The sequence below is a fragment of the Sphaerodactylus townsendi genome, linkage group LG11, assembly GCF_021028975.2.
Source record: "Sphaerodactylus townsendi isolate TG3544 linkage group LG11, MPM_Stown_v2.3, whole genome shotgun sequence".
Classification (NCBI taxonomy): domain Eukaryota; kingdom Metazoa; phylum Chordata; class Lepidosauria; order Squamata; family Sphaerodactylidae; genus Sphaerodactylus; species Sphaerodactylus townsendi.
Window position 1 is genome coordinate 41,895,025 of NC_059435.1, and position 18,771 is coordinate 41,913,795.

General features: G+C 41.6%; 1 protein-coding gene across 4 annotated transcripts in view; it reads right to left on the minus strand.

The window, feature by feature from the left end:
• STK31 (serine/threonine kinase 31) overlaps positions 1-18,771 on the minus strand; it is a 38,623-nt gene that overhangs the window by 10,747 nt on the left and 9,105 nt on the right. For all 4 annotated transcript variants that reach the window (XM_048511446.1, XM_048511447.1, XM_048511444.1 and 1 more), the window contains 10 exons: positions 17,584-17,737; positions 15,767-15,861; positions 14,135-14,294; positions 12,715-12,837; positions 9,072-9,251; positions 5,973-6,089; positions 3,522-3,641; positions 1,952-2,083; positions 1,138-1,239; positions 489-569 (listed from right to left, as the gene is read on the minus strand). In XM_048511446.1, coding sequence (XP_048367403.1) covers positions 489-569; positions 1,138-1,239; positions 1,952-2,083; positions 3,522-3,641; positions 5,973-6,089; positions 9,072-9,251; positions 12,715-12,837; positions 14,135-14,294; positions 15,767-15,861; positions 17,584-17,737 — 1,264 coding nt within the window. The remainder of the gene's footprint in view (positions 1-488; positions 570-1,137; positions 1,240-1,951; positions 2,084-3,521; positions 3,642-5,972; positions 6,090-9,071; positions 9,252-12,714; positions 12,838-14,134; positions 14,295-15,766; positions 15,862-17,583; positions 17,738-18,771) is intronic.

The following is an 18,771-nucleotide window of genomic DNA, read 5'->3' on the forward strand; positions in this document are numbered from 1 at the left end:
TATACTGTAGACATTGTATAATTATCTGAGGGAAATAAATAAATACATAAAACACATAAAATAAATACATTAAATTTAATGCCAAAATTGTTATGTACAGCAACCATATTTATTTCTTTATGCTCTCCTTTTACAGCAAAACCAAGAGTGAAACAGATGACCAGCAACAGAACTACTGCTCAAGTTTTAGGAATGACCAAAGTTATCACACAAGACAGTTTGGGAAAAAGAGCAGTAGAAAAGAAGGAGGTTGATGACACAAGAGCACATATTTGAGATGCAATAGCAAGCAAGTTTGGCACCTGGCAATCTGGCCAGGATGGAACAGCAGAGCAAAGAGAAAAATCACAGCAACTACTCCCTTCCTGCCCAAAACACTGGCCATGGCAGGATTACAGTATGATGCTCCAACTTTATTTTAAACTCCCAAAATAACCTGAAACAGCAGTTGCCTTGATCCTTTCTCACTAGGAACAAAAGTAACTTACCATATACTTCAGAATTCCTGCTTCTGGATGAAGGAGTGGCAGCTCAGGGAACCATCTGTGCACCAGGTGATTAAGCTTCTCCTAAATCAGAGACAAACTCTACAGTATTAACAGTATTATGTTTGCTCTTTATAATCACATGTGGCAAAGTGACATAGCATCAATCAATAAAAGTGTAGTCTCTCAATCACCCTGGACAACTCCATCTATCCCATTCACCACTGCAAAATACCCTGCTAAATAAGGGACCCATGTCTTCTCCACTGACCGGAGGTTTCATTTGTTCTTATATTCCCACTCTATATTGTTAGCAAGACTGTTTTATCCTAACTCAGACTTTGCATGAAAAACAGAGTTTCTTTCAAGCCAATGCATTCAAGAGCTGAGGTGTGATAAAGAATTATTTTCCACTTCAGCTTTAGACATAACCAATTCGTTTTCAAAGGAACTCAATATCTAATAGAATGTATAACCCATTTCTCTGTACTCCAGAGAGGTCTGCAAACTACAAGTTGAGAAGACTAACTCTTCATATATTTTATCCTTTTGAGTTTACTCAGAATTATGCATGCAGCACATTACACAATGTAAAAATTCAATCAGCATAACAGTTTCAATTAAAAAGGTGTTCACATAACTGAATACTTACATATTCTTCTTGTTCTTGGTATATATCCTGAAAGATATTATTACGTAGTCCAGCAATTTCGTCTTTTATTTTCGCCATTTCAGACTCACTGTAATCCTCAGACTGCAATCAAAGTATAAGATTACCACTTCAGCAGCGTATATTGCTGCATTGTAATAGGCAGCAACATAGTCCTACTATAAACTGAAAATGCCACCTTCTTATTTACAATATTTATGTGTCACTTCTTTATATAAAAACAAGCCAATAAAAAGAAGCCACTGAAGATAGAAAGCACAAAAATTATCCATAAAATAGAAGGAGACAGTTGGAAAAAGCTGGTAAATAAACTCTGTAATTAGTCTTGAATCAAAGATCTGTTTTAGCCTGGTGCCTAAAAGAACATAAAGTAGGTTATCACATGAGCTTCACTAGTGATGTGAGGTATCACCACAGAAAACGTCCTGAAGTAAAGCACTCTCTGGGTTGGATCTATTTGCAGTGCCAACCGATGCCAAATTGCGCCCATCCAACCAAGTCTGGAGCAACTCAGTATAGTACTCCAGAACATTTTTCCACTTCTCTGCAGATACAGTTAATACAAAGGGCCAAATTACAAGTGATGGCTGGCTGGCTGCAATCACCATTTTAAAAGCATCTATGGTTCTTTAAAATTTGCCACGAAGCACTGATCTGGAATGGGTGCATGGCAGCTCCTGTTGTCCGCCTGTCCCATTGAAAAGCTTTTCAAGTATAGAAAAATCATGCAGGGCTAACAGAGATGAAGCTTATAAGGAGCAAAGCCTTAACACGCAAAAAGGGACAATTTCCATACTTCTTCCAAGTTGCTCTTCTCAACCAGCTTCCACCTTAGCTGGGCCTTTTTGTTTTTCAATCTCTTCTTAACCAGTAACAAATCATCAATGTTGGGACTTTGATCCAGCCACGCCACAATCTGTGCTTTGAACTGAAGTAATAGATAATTACTTTAAAAAAAGGAGGTACATTTATACTTGAGAATAAATTGAAATGAAAATGTTGATATGCCATCTTTGCACCCACATAGGTTCACAAGGTGACAAACATTAAAATGTCTGGACATTGTAATAGCATTTAAAATGATTCAATTGAAACATAAATGTAAAAGCACAAGCCAGGGAAGAGGGCCAACAGCCATTACTAGGGGTATGTCAAATGGAAAAAGGAAGTCTTCACATGCTGGCAGAAGACAATGACAGAGGGAGACAGACAAAACTCTCTGGGAAGGGAGTTCCAAAGTTTTGGCACCATGACCAAAAATGGCCTTTCTCAGACTGTCACCTGTCTAGTCTCTGATGAGTAAGTTCATAAGAGAGAAGATTATTAATGTATCCTGGCCTCAACCTATATAGGGCTTTAAATATCAATACCAGATCTTGAACTAAGCCCAGAAGAAAACCGGAAGACAGCGTAGATGGAATAAGACTGGAGTGACATGACCAACTCCAGTAAACACCCTGGCAGCAGTATTCTGTACCAACTGTAGCTTCGGACTGTAACTTCTGATCAACCTTCAAGAGCATTCTACACAGAGCTCACTGCAGTATTTAAATATAGTTGTTACCAAGTAAGATCTTTTCTGTCCCGAAAGGGCTGCATCTGGGTCACCAGTCAAAGCTAGTGAAAGATACTCCTGGCCACTGCTGCCACCTGTTTATCCAACAAGAGGCTCCAGCAGCACACCCAAACTATAAACCTTCACCTTGAGGAGGAATGTAACCTCATCCAGAACAGGTGAACAGAACAGAGCATTTCCTGGACCAGTCCCTACCCCACCAGTAGCACCTCCATTTTATCAGATTAATTTTAAGTTTATTAGCCCTCCTCCATCCTCAAGGCCTTTCTTCAGTTTCCACAGTCTCCCTGAAATCTGTTGGAAATGTGATATAATGTGTCATCTCCATATTGTATGCAAAGTGCTTTTACAAGGTCAGATTAGAAAAGATACATTGCAACTGCCCAGGCCCTTCAGATATGAGTCCCGCAGAGAGAGAAAATCAACCAGGCCACCCATTTTCCACCATAGCCCCAATACAAATTAACCCACCACCACCGTATGTGTATCTTTAACATACATTGAAAAGATCCGCTCATGGCTTTCCCAGTGTCTCACTGAGCCTTTATTTGGGGACCAATTATCAGTCATATAGAGACAAACTGCACAATGTTAACACAACACCTAGTTTAAAGGGTTCTGTTTGCAAACTATATTGCTAAAAATTAGAACCCTCTTTTTCCAGAATGTGTGCTGTTACAATAAACAGCAGAAAGTACAATAAACAGAAATTAAACACAAATATTAAAAAGATTGAAGCTTACTATGGGAGTCAAAGATTGCTTTACTTCTGAGTACATAACAAACTAACCTCAACACTGTCCCGATATCTGTGATACACTGTATTCAGGAGATGTTGCTCTTGGTGGATCCTCTGTATTACTGCATTGTACACAGTCAAGATTATTTGTTTATCAGCTTCATCTTGCTCCTAAATGGAATTTCACACAGAGAAACAGGTAACATATCTACAGCTGGATAGGGATTATTCATGTTAACCCCGAGATAAGAAGTTTTCATAAGGTATGTTCATCCCTCAAGTCTATGCCAAGGTCCTGTGATTAATTAGACTAAAAAACACCTGCCCATAGGGGCAGCTGTCTCAGACTTCAGCTCTTCACATTCACACAACAACCTTTTGTATTGCAAAAGGACAATCTCCCTCACATTTTAAAAGACACTTGGGGGGATAAATTGGGTTTGGGGTTCTAGTTTTTACTGAAAGCAATAGCTATTCCTAGGCTTCAAGTCCCAGGTGGAAATGAAGCTACTTAACTCCCTTCAGTTAACTTCCAGCTGACTTCTACTTGCTACTTTTTACTGCCAACATCTGGGCAGAGAAAGAAAGTAAAATACATCTTAAGCTCTTACCCCTCCCAGTGAAGCGGAACTATACCTGGTCTCACCAAAAAATCCAAGAGTGGTCGGTAGTTGTTAGGAGGTAGTTGTTAGATGGAGAATAGAAAATATTCAAGACAGCACTTAAGACTTTTTGTTGGAAAAATATTCCAAGTGGGGCAGCGGTGGCAAAGTGCCCGCTACTCTGCAGGGATCGGCACCAGCCCTCCACTGGCATATCTAGGGCTAGCAGGGAGGTCATTTGATCCAGGCACCATTGCCTGCTGCTTTTCCTCCATGCCTGCAGCTTCTGCCACCTGCCCACCTCCCCCCTCATTTATCAGCCACTATATCTTCACCCACACAACTTCTGCTGCCCGCCCACCTCCCCTCTCACTCACCTGCCAGTTTTTCTCCTTGTCTGCGGCTTCTGCCACCTGCTCGCCTTTCCTCCACATCTGAGGCTCCCCACCTCCCCCCAATTCCCTGCTTGCTCCTTTCTCCTTAACTGGGGTTCACCATTCTACACGTCCAACTCTTTTGTTGATGTAAGGTAAAGTGCAGCTTATTTTATTTGGGAAGGGGAAGTCTGCGAGTTCAATGAATGAATCACTCCAATGGTTTCACGGGACAGTGGGGTTGGAAGGGGCTTGAGAGGGTTGATGGGCACTAGGATGCAAGTGGAAATCTCCTATCTTTTGGTGAGAAAGAGTATAGAAGTGTTTAACAATTTTAAGGCTTTCCAGCATAGGAATCTCCCCCACCGCCGCTCCACCTTATGCAGGAAGAAGAAGAAGAGTTTGGATTTATACCCGCCTTTCTCTCCTGTAGGAGACTCAAAGGGGTTTACAATCTCCTTTCCTTCCCCCTCCCCCAAAACACCCTGTGAGGTGGGTGGGGCTAAGAAAGCTCCATAGAGCTGTGACCAGCCCAAGGTCACCCAGCTGGCATGTGCTGCAGTGCACAGGCTAAGCTAATTTCCCAGAAAAGCCTTCACAGCACAAGTGGCAGAGCAGGGAATCAAACCCGGTTCTCCAGATTAGAGTGCAAGGAAGGCGATCCAAACCTTTCCCTGCACCCACTCTGGAATTTTGCACATCCATAACATACCATGTTTACTAATACAAATACTGCAAAAGAGAAAAGATACATATACACAGGAATAACATCACTTTAAAAAACCCAACAACAGTAACCAATTCTTAACAACATCAGGCAACTCAAAGCAATATCAAAGAAATATAGGACAATAACCATTGTGGAATAAAATCCCAAAGATGAAATCAAACTATATAGGGAGAGTGTGCATCATATCAGCGTGAGTTCTCTGGGCCACAATAAAGCAGCAGGACTTTCTATTTAAGTTTGAGGCCTTTTTCAGAACCTGGATTCAGCCCACTTGTAGAGATTAGCCACTGATGGACCGAATCCAGGTTTTTAAGACCAGTGTAAACCACAGCCTTGATCATGAATGGCAAGACTGGCAGTTGCAGTAAACCATGGACTCTAAGTCTCCTTGTACTCCGATGAAACTTTCAGCAAGCATAAGCCAGCATGTAGAGGTTAAGAGCTGGAAATTCCAATCTGGGATTCATTCCCCACTCCTCCACAGGAACAGCAGATTCTTATCTGGCAAACTGGGTTTGTTGTTCTTGCTCTTTCACAAGAAGCACATTCAGTGACCTTGGGCTAGTCACAGTTGTTTGAACTATTTCAGCCCCACCTATCTCACAAGGTGCCTGCCTACTGGGGGAGACAGGAAGGGAAGACAACTGTAAGTCGCTCTAAACTCCTTACAGGGGAGAAAAATGGGGTATAAAAACCTACTCTTCTTTTTCTACTGTGAAAGAAAGTGAAACTTCTGGAAACAGATACTGAAGATACTACCACCACTTCCCACACCTAAAAAACAAGAAACACTTACTACCAAGGAAGCATCCAGTTCTTGAGAAATACCCAAGTCAACCCTCTTGAGAACATCATCCATGTTGAAAATGGAATCTTCAGATTTCAAAAGTGTTTCTGATGTTATGTCAAAGAACTTTAAAGGCAAAGAGAAAAGAACAATTATATACACCAATTAGCAAACTAGAAGATTTCTACTGAGAGGGCTGCTTAAGACTCTTAATACTGAGCATCAAAACAACCCCAGTCAATTCACACATTACAGAATACACAAGTTGGGTCAGGGTCCCCAGAGTGTGTGACTGTCAAGCACAAGTTGTGGGTTTTCTTCAGTTCTAATTTGTGTGGTGCCCAATTCAGTTTGGGATTGTCGTGTTTTCCTTTACTGAAACAGTCCAGAGGTGCTATTTCACCCGCAAAAGTTTCCTTATTAAGCTGTTTTCAGGTCAGGGAAAACAGCCCAGCAGAAAGCGACTTTGACAGTCCTGATCTGAACTAAAAACAACACTCATGGCAACTGAAGAGAACCCACCACTCACATCTAACTATTAGTACACGAAACAGGAACCCCAAACCCCAATGTGTATGCTCCATAACATGGGAATCATCTCTAAAGCTGTGTGGTGTAAGAATATGGGCCTGCTAAATGCCCAACCAGCAATGCTAGCCCACTGTTCATTGCACTCTTACCCATGAGAATGAACTAAAACTGAATTCTAGTTTTCATCTTTCTTCTTAAAAACTGGAGAACCAGGTGAGCTCAGTTTCCTGAAATCTGAAATAGCTTCTCCTCAACTCCGTTAGCAAAAGCAGCTTATGTTATACATGTGTCCAGCCTCTCACATTTAAAATGGAGGGAGGTAGAATGATCATTATGTATTAAAGTAAAAACAGAGGATATGCCCGGTAAGTCTAATAAACCCTGCCCTTTACCCACCCACTTTAGCCTCACATAGCATCCATCATTTCAAGTATCTTCCTCCCAGCCCAGGTCCAACACCAGAAGTGAGCTGGACTGGAAGAAGCATGCACAAAGTAATGATGAGCTTAAGTTTCTCTGTTTTAACCATCCCACAGAATCCCTGTTTCCCATCATATGAATGTCCATCAGGATTAACAACATGAAAAATATTTTTAAAATTACAGGGTTCTAGAGACCACAGAATCAAAGAATAAGAGTTGGAAGGAGGCCACACAGGTCATCTAGTCCAATCTCATACTCAACGTACAATCAATCTAGAGCAGTAATTCTCAGCCTGGGGAATGCGTATCCCCAGAGGTACATGCCAGAGGGGTATGCAAAATTATGGTTTATCATACAGTTTCCAGCAATTCCTAGAGCTACCCTTTGTCACTGAAAAAAGCTCTAGCACAAAAATTTCTTCTACAATGCTGTAACTTCGTTCCACAGCCCTTCCGCCTGCCCAGGGTAGTGTAGTGGATCTGGAGAACTGGATGTGAATCTCCACTCCTCCACATAAGAAGTGGACTATTATCTGGTGAACTGGATTTATTTCCTTGCTCCTACATTCTGGGTGATACTGCGCTAGTCAGAGTTCTGGCAACCCTAAGTGCAAACATGCCTAGTTGCAAACGTATGTTGAAGATGTTACTATTTTGATTGTGTACATACAAACCAGCCATAGTACTCATTGGCCCAAGTTATTCTATGAAAACTCCTTCAAAAACAATAGTTATTTAAGACCCTAAAGGATGACACTTTTATTTGCCTCTTACTTCAAACATAATGCATCTTCCAACTGCACAGGAATACATACTTGATGATGATTTGCTTCTCAAGTACAAGAGAAAGCACATGGACAACTGAGATGCTCTGCCAGTTATAACTACAGAGCAAATACTGTAATGTGAACTTCCCCAATCATCATCAAGTTCAGGGTGATGAAAGAGTGTTCTGATCAGCTGTCTCCATGCATTAGCTATATTACAAGAATAGTATGTTCTCACATCTTGTCAGTTCCTAGAAAGCTTCTCAAATATGATCCACATTTAGAAGGGCTGGAAGGCAGCCTGAAAAGCCCAATCCAAGCTGCTTGAGACAAATCTTTTGACACAAGTACCATCTGTATTTTGCAGGCAAAACCCAGAGCATGTGTACAGTCATTCATAAATATGCTGCCATAGCAGTTGAAAAAGAACCAAGTGGAAATAAGTCAAACTGCCCAACTAGGCATGCACTGGGGCACTTCTTGCCTCAAGGTGGGCAGGGGCAGTGCTAAGAAGGTTCGCTTTTTAAAGCTTTAAATGGTTTTCAATGATACTATGTGCATGCACAGAATCAACAGGCATGCCTGAACACAGATTACAAAGCAGCTTTCATAGCCAATCAAGGCCAAGAGATGTCAGAATTACCAGCACTTGTGAAGCACCAGCAATGGAAAGCAGGTTTGCCCATAGTTACCCCTACGCAATGTCACCGTCCACCTCTTACCATCATCCCAAGGCTTCCAGTAAATGTTTTAAGACCTTATACACTGCTTTTCGTCACTAATCAGCAAGGTCTTCCAAAGTGGACCACAAAACAATAATCAGAACTGCCAAGCTGCAACTGTGTTCAGCCATGATCTAATCACAATAGTTACAAGAACCTAAGATGCCCAGGAAGTGTATTTTGCTTGCAGTGCAACTGGACCAGGGAAGGAACAGGAGTAGCCAAGTGTTCTGCACAGTCATTGCTCTGGAAATTGGATGGTGGGTTTTTTTTTGGGGGGGGGGGGGGTGGGGGGGAGGAGGACATATTGCATCTAAGCATCTTGCCCTGCAAACTAATAGGACAGAAGTGAATTATGCTCAGGTTTTCAGAGATATAGATAATATTGCACACATATTGTTAAGTGGAGTTTAGCTGAAGGATGAGGATGGTTTGGTTTATATATTTAAAACAAAATTCTGTTAGCAATTACTCAAAACCAAGAAAAGCTGATAAGCCACTTATCCGACAGAACAGTGTTTTGATTCACCAAGATGAACACTTCCACATATATCACGACTGAAAAATATAATCGTTGCCTAACAATTCTTAATTCAAGCCAGAAAACCTATTCCCAATCAACATGGTGACTTTGTTTTCATTTAGACAACATCAAACTTCCCTTACCGTAATTATCCTGTTGAAGCAAGTTACAAAATCTTGCAGAGAGGCATCTGAAGCACTTCTGACACGGTTTAATTCCTCCATCTTAATGCATTTCCATTCAAAGAACTCCTCAAACACTCTCTCAGAACTCTCTCCTTCATGAGCTTCTCCATACACAGCCTCCAAATACTCTTGCGATCTCTGCAGAAAAAGTACGTATCACCAGAAGAGGAAAATGTGATGGAACCAAGGAAGGGCACGACTAAATGAACCAAAAGACTTCTGCTCATAGAAGCCCTTTAATGTGAATACTTTCTTAGCTGAACCCCCAATTCTTCTTGAGGATCAAGGAGCAAATCACACAGTGGTTTCAATTACATCCAGGAGCTCCTCAAACCTGTCTATAGTCTGAGTGAAAAACAAGTTCTGAATGCATTAAGGCAAACTCTTGGTACAAATAAACACTGTTTTCTTCCTCTTGAGACTGATGCTTGCTTCCATCTGATACCAATTCATATTGAGCCAGTGTAGCATAAAAGTTACATGTTAGGTGAGAGAACTGAAGAGCCAATTCCAATCCAATTACAATACTGAGTGAACTTCCATCAATCACGTCATCTCCGCTCAACCTACCCCACAGGGCTGCTGACAGGATCAAACGGGGAAAGGGAAAACCATGGTTGCCACCATGAGTTCTTTGGAAGAAGAGGATAAAAACATTCACTTCCCCAACTCAAGTGGCCAATGGTACTTGAGTCAAAGCTGCAGTTTTTCTTCCCCTCAAAGTCAAAACACAAGTTTGCAAAAAAATAAAAAATCTACTAAGAAGTTCTATGAAGAGACAGCTGCAAGATTGGGCGGGAGGGGAAAGGCCGTCAAGTCATAGTAGCTTACAGACGAATAGTAAGGAGAGCAGACACCTCATGATAAATAAAATGAGCCAATTATTCAGTTATTTATTTACATTGATCAAAGGGGATCTGTGATGCCTGCATTCCATTTGGGTATGGGCGATTGATGGGATGCAGAAGAGTCAGGGCCTCCTCTTAATCGCACAGCTCTGAGCCTTATTACACATGTAGGGCTCAGGCTCCTCTTTGCTAAACTTTTGCAATAGTTGAGGGAGGTGTGCCACTTCCCATCCCCCTAGCTGCATGACCTACAGATTAAGGATAATGACACCACTCAAGGGCTTCCTGTCACAGGTCCATACCTTTGGCCAGATCTCAGTTAACACGGATGGGAAAGAGAAAAAAACCACCACTTTTGTTGATTTGCAAATAACACTGGATGTCTGCAGTATTGACTGGCAGGAGAATAAACCCAGCCACTCATCCCTATTCCCATGACTGTTTACAACCTTTTTAAAATTGGTTATGCTAAAGAAAAATAACATGGAAAATTAACACTTTAAATGTATGTTTAAAAACTAACAGCCAACTGGGCAGCTACTACTAACAACTGCAACTGTGTTGCCAGTCTTGTATAAAAGCCTTTTCCAAATTGATTGCTTGTGCCAGGAGTTCATCAGATAGAAGTACGGGGGCACATGCTAACCACAATGCTGCCAAAACACATGATCATCATATCATGCGAACAGGAGCAACATGCATATTTTGCATGCACATTTAACTTCAGTGTGCACAAAACAGAACCCCTCAAATTCCAATCATCAGTTAACATGTACCAAATCCATTTGAAATACATGTGTTGTTTTGATTCCATAAGTATGGTGACCATGCTTATCAGGAGGATCTATACACAGTTCCAGTACGTGAGGAGCCAATGCCTTCTGGTACATGTGGATGTAGCATGTGAAGGCAGAGGGGAATCAAGCTTATACCGATAGAAGACAAAATACACAAAGGTACCTCAAAGCAGCAGTTGCTGCGTTAAAAACATTCAGACAAAAGTTAATGATGAGCATCAGCTTGATTTTGCTAAAAATGTAGGAAGCTCACAGGCAACCGAACAGCATGAGGAACTGCAGATAAGAAGTGCTCCGTTACACATGGAGAAAGTGACCTTCTCATACTGCATGAAAGATACAGAAAATGTAAGTCAAACTGCTTCAAGGCTGCCATCTTGTGGGCACCAATCAACACAACACCATCAGTATGGCATTATGAGATTTCTTGAGACAAAATGCACTTTTCCAGATACAATAGTCTTTAAGGCCCCACTTGACTTCTGTTTTTTTGCCACTATAGACAAATGCAACTATCCTACTTGAATAATATGCGATTAGGAAAACTGTGGGGGAACTGCAGGGGGCCTTCCCCCCCCCTCCCACACACATTATTTTGTCCTTCCCTTTCCTTGGAAGTCCCCCAGAGCCTCTCCTCTTTTCCTGCTTCCTTTTCTCCTTCCCACTCACCAGCCAACCTACCTTTATGTGCCTTCTCATCGTCATCTTTCCTTCCCCCGGCACCCAGGAAAACTATGGCCCAATCATACAGTGTCAGCTAGCAAACTGGGCACAGTTGCATATTAAAGAACTCCCCAAAAATGTGCAGAGAGCACTTCTTTTTTCCCTGTATACAATTTCTTACACTATTTCCTGTTTCTCCTCTCCTGGCTATCCCCTATCCTTTCTATCAGTAAGGCTTGAAGACTGGCAACACTGGTATGTTTGTCAACAACAGCCACTGTGGGTATTTATATCCTAATGATTCAGATGCTGCCTCTATTATTTGGGAGAGGGGGTAATCCCAAAAAAACAAATATTTAGATTTCAGTATCTACAAACCTAGAGCCTTTTCAGGTTTGTAGAAAGAGCCATCTTGTCTGTTCATAGCTCCAGTTTCTGAATTTAAATATCCTCAGATCTAGCCATAATGAAAATTATATACCTATGCCAGATTGCTGCAATTTTTGTTTAAGGCAGGGCGGTTTTTGCAGTAAAAAATATAATATTTTTCTTATACTATAGACCAGGGGTAGGGAACCTGCGGCTCTCCAGATGTTCAGGAACTACAATTCCCATCAGCCCCTACCAGCATGACCAATTGGCCATGCTGACAGTGGCTGATGGGAATTGTAGTTCCTGAACATCTGGAGAGCCGCAGGTTCCCTACCCCTGCTATAGACTCACACTGTGGAAATGTCTACATACATTATAAGTATTTATTTAAATGTCCTGCCATGCTGAGGGCTCACAATGATTATGAGGCTTATAACACAGTACAGCAGCGGTTCTCAACCTGTGGGTCGTGACCCCTTTGGGGGTCGAACGACCCTTTCACGGGGGTCGCCTAAGACTCTCTGCATCAGTGTTCTCCATCTGTAAACTGGATAAATGTTAGGGTTGGGGGGTCACCACAACATGAGGAACTGTACTAAAGGGTTGCGGCATTAGGAAGGTTGAGAACCACTGCAGTACAGCATTTTAACATACATGAGATGTTATCCTATGTATTTATGTAATCTTCTTGATTGGAAAAGGAGGGGTACCAGAATGTACAACATTCTCCTATCAATTTCCAGGGAACCACCAGATGCACCCACCCAATATGGTAGAATGAGACATCAGTACTGCCTGCAGGAAGTGACAGATCAACACATGACAAGCATGTCCTTTGTGATTATGTATTTTAACATATGAACAATTTATACAACCAAAATTATATACTTAGTAACGGGTGAGTGTGCTTCTATTCCTCACCTGTAAAGTTTCTAGACGTTCAGAAATGGGCAACTTGTCTACTTCCACAATGAATTCTTTTACTGCACAGTATAACTTCTGCTGCATTTCATTTCTTTGAAGAATCAAGTTTTGTACTTCATCCTGTGCAAAAAGAAAAGCAAGTTTGAGAAGGTTCCATCAAAATTTTCACGCCTACACAGAAGAATCCAATGACACTTCTAACTCTCCAAAATCTTTATGTATAGATCCATTGGTTATCTTCCTTGTGTTTGCCTTTAGAGGGATGTCTCTTGGTCTGAGGCTCTTCTATGCTGTCTCCTTTCCTTTTAGGTGCTTTCGGAATAGAAGAGATGCTCGGAACCATCCTTTGGAAAGGGAGCTACTGCTGGAACAGGGGCCATTGTTGGGATGGGGGCCATCGTTGGAAGGGAAACCTCCCTTGGATCAGGGCTGACCTCAGATCCAGAGCTAACCTTGAAGTATGGGAGGACTGCAGAATGGAAGAGTTTGTCTTTGCTGGAATAGGTAAAGTTTCCAATCATGGCGAGCACAGCACTGAGCAAGATATAGATGTCGCAGTGGCTGTTACGGCTGGAGATGACATTGTAGAGGTGACACAAGGAGTTTGGGAGGCTGGATGGAGGGATGTGGACACCAGGGTCCTCTCCCAAAGGGCCATCTTCAAACAAAAGGCCCTGTCTGCCTTTGCTTTTGCCACAAATTTCTGGCAAATTTTGAAACGTTCATCCGAATGCATCATCTTTGTGCCCCAAGGGGTGCACTTTTTGAAAAGAGACATTCTGTGGCTTGGTGGTCTCCTATGGCATAATTCCTAAGGTGCCCACAAGCTTCAAAAGGATGTGGACCCCTCCCTAAGCTCAGGCATCCTTTTTGAATCTTACTGCATTATTTCAAGTTCTTAAAGGCTGCAAAAGTAAGTTGAATTCATTTCTCCAGCTTTGTAACATTTAACTTCTTCTTTTTAAAGTGTAGTTTATTTCAAACACTTTTTACATTTAGTCTCATCTCCCTTGTTTTCCAAACTTCTTTTACAAACAGAAATCTCTGCAACTTGCTCATCCAGATCCTCAATTTGGGATCTCATAGAAAAAGAGAGGGCAGGCACTCCAAGGAAGAAAGGGAACAATCCACAGCCTTAGCCTCTACTTGGCTTCAAGAAGCAGATCTCTCCCCAGTTCCACAATCAGGACCCTCTCTGGGCGCTTCAGCTAGGCTGAGAAGGTAGAATAATTTCTCACAATAATGGATTCTTTGCTACTTAGCAAATATAGTACCTTTCATTGTTACAGATCCAGCATAATTCAATAACACATTACTTTTAAAATAAAAATTCAAGATTGATTTTTCCAACTCTAAGCAAAAAGCAGACCATCCTAAGCTACAACTAGCTGGAAAAAAATGGCAAACTATCACACACCTTATATTTGCATGAGCGTATTTCCTCCTGAGCAGTGTTATATTCTGCCCAAATCTTCTCCAAGTTTTCCAAAGAGGGAGGAACAGCGAGACATTCTTCTGTTACTGCTTTTACAGCTTCTGAAAGGTCTTCTTCAAGGCAATCACTCATAGCAGCATGCCTGGGTGAAAAAGAGAACTAAACGAATTAAAGGAAAATCTATGTTTCACATGTAAGAAGATTGTCCAAGGCTTAAAACTGCCATATCAATAGCTCTACATTTCATATGATGCAATACATTATATTTTATAGAATCAGCACAGAATGAGACAACACAAAGAAAAAATGTTCGTAATAAGCATGGTAAACTATCAAATAAAAATGGTAATCCTTGGGCTATTCTGTTATCATCCTTGACAATCTAAACATACACTTGTGTATCCAGCTCTAGAAGAAACATGCGGTTTCCATATTATATACACTGCTGCCCATCACAGAATACTATCACCAGGGTTTTTTTGTTTTTGAAAAAATCTACCATATGGCAGAAGACATGCATAGTTTTTCTGCAAATTAAATGAAGGTGATGAGGGACAGCTAAAAGCTCTCAAATCCTTTCCAGGGGCCTCCTGGTGAAAAAGGTTCACCATCGCATTTCTCATGGTCTCCCTTACAAGTGTGTAAAATTCAGGAGGGAGAGAGAAAAACCCAGGCACAGTAATGTTACCCCCTTGCTGATCCATGTTTGTATTTGCATCCAAGGAAGCTTATGAAGCTCCCTGAAGAGCTTTTGCCCCTGGAAGACTGCCGGAGCCCACACTGGTCTTCAGAGGGCAGGAACAATCGGTAACGGTCACTTTCCCAGTGCACGAACTTTTGGTGAGCTTTTTCTCTCCTGTTGATTTTACAGCAGTGCTCTTTCGACCTTAACCGAGGCAACCTGAGAGGACATGCCCGTTGGGTTGATTGCCTACTCTGCGGTAAACAGACTCTCTGGGGTTTCCCCAAGAAGGATCTATCTTGCTCTGGGTCATGCACATTAGCTTGGATGCCCACTTGGAACGTCTTGCAAGATACGAAGGGGGCAGAGTCACTTTGAGCTGGAGATATCTCCTCCTCTTCAGACTCAGCAGACAAGGAGCAAAGGAGAAGGATCGGAAAGGAGAGAGTGAGGTCACATAATATAGTATGAGTAGAAAAGATGAGAATCTAAGGCCCCTTCCGCACACACAAAATAATGCATTTTCAAACCACTTTCACTACTGTTTGCAAGTGGATTTTGCCATTCCGCACAGCTTCAAAGAGCACTGAAAGCAGTTTGAAAGTGCATTATTCTGCATGTGCGGAATGAGCCTTAGTAATTAGAATTAAATGGGGGGAAAAGATGTCCTTCAGGGAGAACACTTAGGTGACATTTCAGCAATGCAGCACCCCTTTCCCTCCCTTAGTTGTCTTCTCTGTGTGCATTTTATCCACCCTTCCCACACTCAACATAATCTTCTGTGAATGTGTTATTACCCATTGGACTTCTTGTGTGTGTGAATGCTTATATTCCTCTTCCTCTCATTTTGTAGTGGTACTTGCCATACTGCCTCCAAATTCAAAACATGTCCTCAGGCTTAAAAGGATTAGGGACCCCAATGTAGACTGTACCTAATGTCTTTGAGCTTCTCAAACTTCACAGCCAAATTTCTCATAATAGCTCCAACATATGTAGACAATGTTTCCTTATGAGTTTTCTCCTTTGCCTGCAATGATAAAAATGAAAGAATTATAGCCAACACTATAAGATTTCTAAGGTATGAAAAGGCAAAACTAAAAATCAAGTCCAAATAATCACATACTAGCATAAAACCAAGAAAGGAAGACAACAACACTCAGGCTATTATAAACAGAACTGTGTGATGCCTCTATGCTAAATCTAATAGCTAAGTGAGCAATTTATACCAATCATAAAAACAGCAAAATTAGACCACCTACTGACAGACCTCGATGAATCCATAAGAGGTGATTCAACACAGTATGATCTACACAGGCTTCTCCTGTCTTTCAGTAACACTGAGTTAGTGGTTCTTCTCCTCAGTCCTTTCATTTATACCCAGGCCATTCCCAAAAAAGCCTCAACCACAGATTCAGTCACACATGCAGGAGGAATTCCCCAATTGTCTATCTTTACAGTAAGTGCCCCCCACAACCTTGTCTTCATACACAATGAGCAGAATTTGCTTAGTATAAGTTGTATCCTGACCTAGGGAGTTCAAGGTAGCTTATTTAGTTATTGACGTATTTACACACTGCTTTTCCTTTCAGACTTGAGCACAAATCTGAAATGTGCAATGACCTCAAAAACCTCCTCTGCTCTCAAAGAGAAACGGGGAACAGAAAGTCAACAACCTTACAAAGTATATCACTGTCTCATCAAAAGAAAAAACCAAATTGTAACTGTCTTTGTTTTAGAATGCTCCGTTAGGGTTATAGTGCCTACCTAGTTCTGTTAGGAAGGCACTAGGATCTAAACAGAGTATTCTAAAACAAAGACAGGAAGCATGTGGCAAATTAAGTTACGATTTTGGTTTTGGGGTGCTGTGTGGTTTCCGGGCTGTATGGCAGTGTTCAAACATTCTCTCCTGACGTTTCACCTGCATCTGTGGCTGGCATCTTCTGAAGATGCCAGCCACAGATGCAGGTGAAACGTCAGGAGAGAATGCTGCTAGAACACGGCCAAACAGCCCGGAAACCACACAGCACCCCAGTGATTCCGGCCGTGAAAGCCTTCGACAATACAATTTTGGTTTTCTCATTTGGTGAGATAGAGTGTAGGAGAGCCTAAAGTTATTCAGCAATCTTCAAAATCCAGAGATTTCAGGTTAGGTTTCCCACATGCCAGTCTAATCACTCACCATAGTGGCTTAAAATTATATATATAGGACTGTTGCACAACAACTTCTCACTGAAGAGCTATCGAGAGGTATGGCTGTAAGGCTATTTTCCCCTTCAAAAAGTCAAACTAATTGTACTATTTTTTTGCAACGCAAAAATGTTTGTTTTAGTTGTGGTGTGCTCTGGTACACCACACACATATGGGAGATAGCTTGAAATCTGGAAAATGGTAGAGGAAAAAAGAACTCAATTCCTCCTGTAACTCTGTTTCCAAAGGTCTAGAATAGAGATTCAGCTTGCCTAAGGAGGTTTCCAAATAGCCTGGAGCCCCTGCACTTTTGCCACATGGAAGCAATGCTGCCTACTGGGTTGGACCAACTCTGCATTCTCTTGTTAAACGTTTGTAAGCAATAATGATAATCCTAGCAGAGATATCATTTAGACTATTTATCAAAGTAACATGCCTTTAACTAAGCACAGGAAAGGCCTTCAACAAAAGACTAATCATTACACCAGCAACAAGTGAAACCAGCCCACTCATTCTTGCTTAAAAGGAGCAATAAGATACAAAATCCTCCTTTCCACCATACCTCCAGTTCACAGTTCAGCTTATCAACCGTTGATTTAAGATTCTGATTCTCTTCTTTCAGCCTTAGATTCTCCTCTATAATCTTTTGCTCTTGTTTGATTTTTGCCAGGCTAATGTTCGATGTTTTGTTCAGATCACAAGCCATCATTTTTTCCCTGTTGAATAACAGACAAATGTCATCATTGGATTTCAGAAGCCTGCTTTATAATTGCCTGTCCAAGGTCTCTAACAAACCATGGCCTTATTATGCATGCAATGCTTATCCCTTGGCTCTCTTCTACACAGTGGGGTTTCTCCATGATTTTCTGTCCTCACCAGATTACCCTGCTGCAAAGTGTCCCAAGCCAAGTTGAGCTGATCCACCATTCTGCCCTCTTACCACTTCCTTGTTTCCTCATAACCCCTTTTTGGTGCCTTGTTCATCTAGCAATATTTAATTGGATTTATATATTGTAGTCCTTTGCTCCAGTGATAGATCTTTGCCATTAAAACTTTTAAAAGCCCTGCTGATCACTCAGCAGTCAAACCCTCACACCTCCCCATGCATTAGGCCAGTAGGAGAAATGGGGGGGGGGGGGCAGGGTGAAATGGTGCCATGCAATGCACTGATGTGGAAATCCATACGAAATATCCATACGAAAAATCCATACGAAATATCAGCCAACGTGCTGGAAACTCTACTGCAATACTATTTTGTTTGTAGAACACTGGTTGCCGCATCAACACTAGGGTGTCAAGCAGCGGCCTGACATCTCTAGACCAACTTCACTAACCTTTAAGATACAAGAGGTATAAGCATTCATGCAGTTGACTGGACTAAGGCTATAGAGAATAAGTGTATTACCACTTCCTTCACTTCAGTCTATGGCCTGGACCGGGGGGGTGGGGTGGGAGTGGGTTTTGAAACTGAGTTCCAACTGTCCTTTGTGGCATAAACAGGTAAAGCACAAAGCATAAATCTGTGGGGAACTACATACACTATTCATTATCTCTACACTTGATGAGATAAGCCATCAACATGAGGTAGATTAAGCCTTAAAAGGAGGAAGTAGTTATTGTTAGAAGGGACTAAACAACATTACTTTCTCTGACCCTGGGAACACCAAAAGCTTTGCTTTTAAATCAGTTTAAGGGGTGTCCATGAAAACATTAATCAAGCCCCACTGGATATACAAAAGGCATTCTTCTT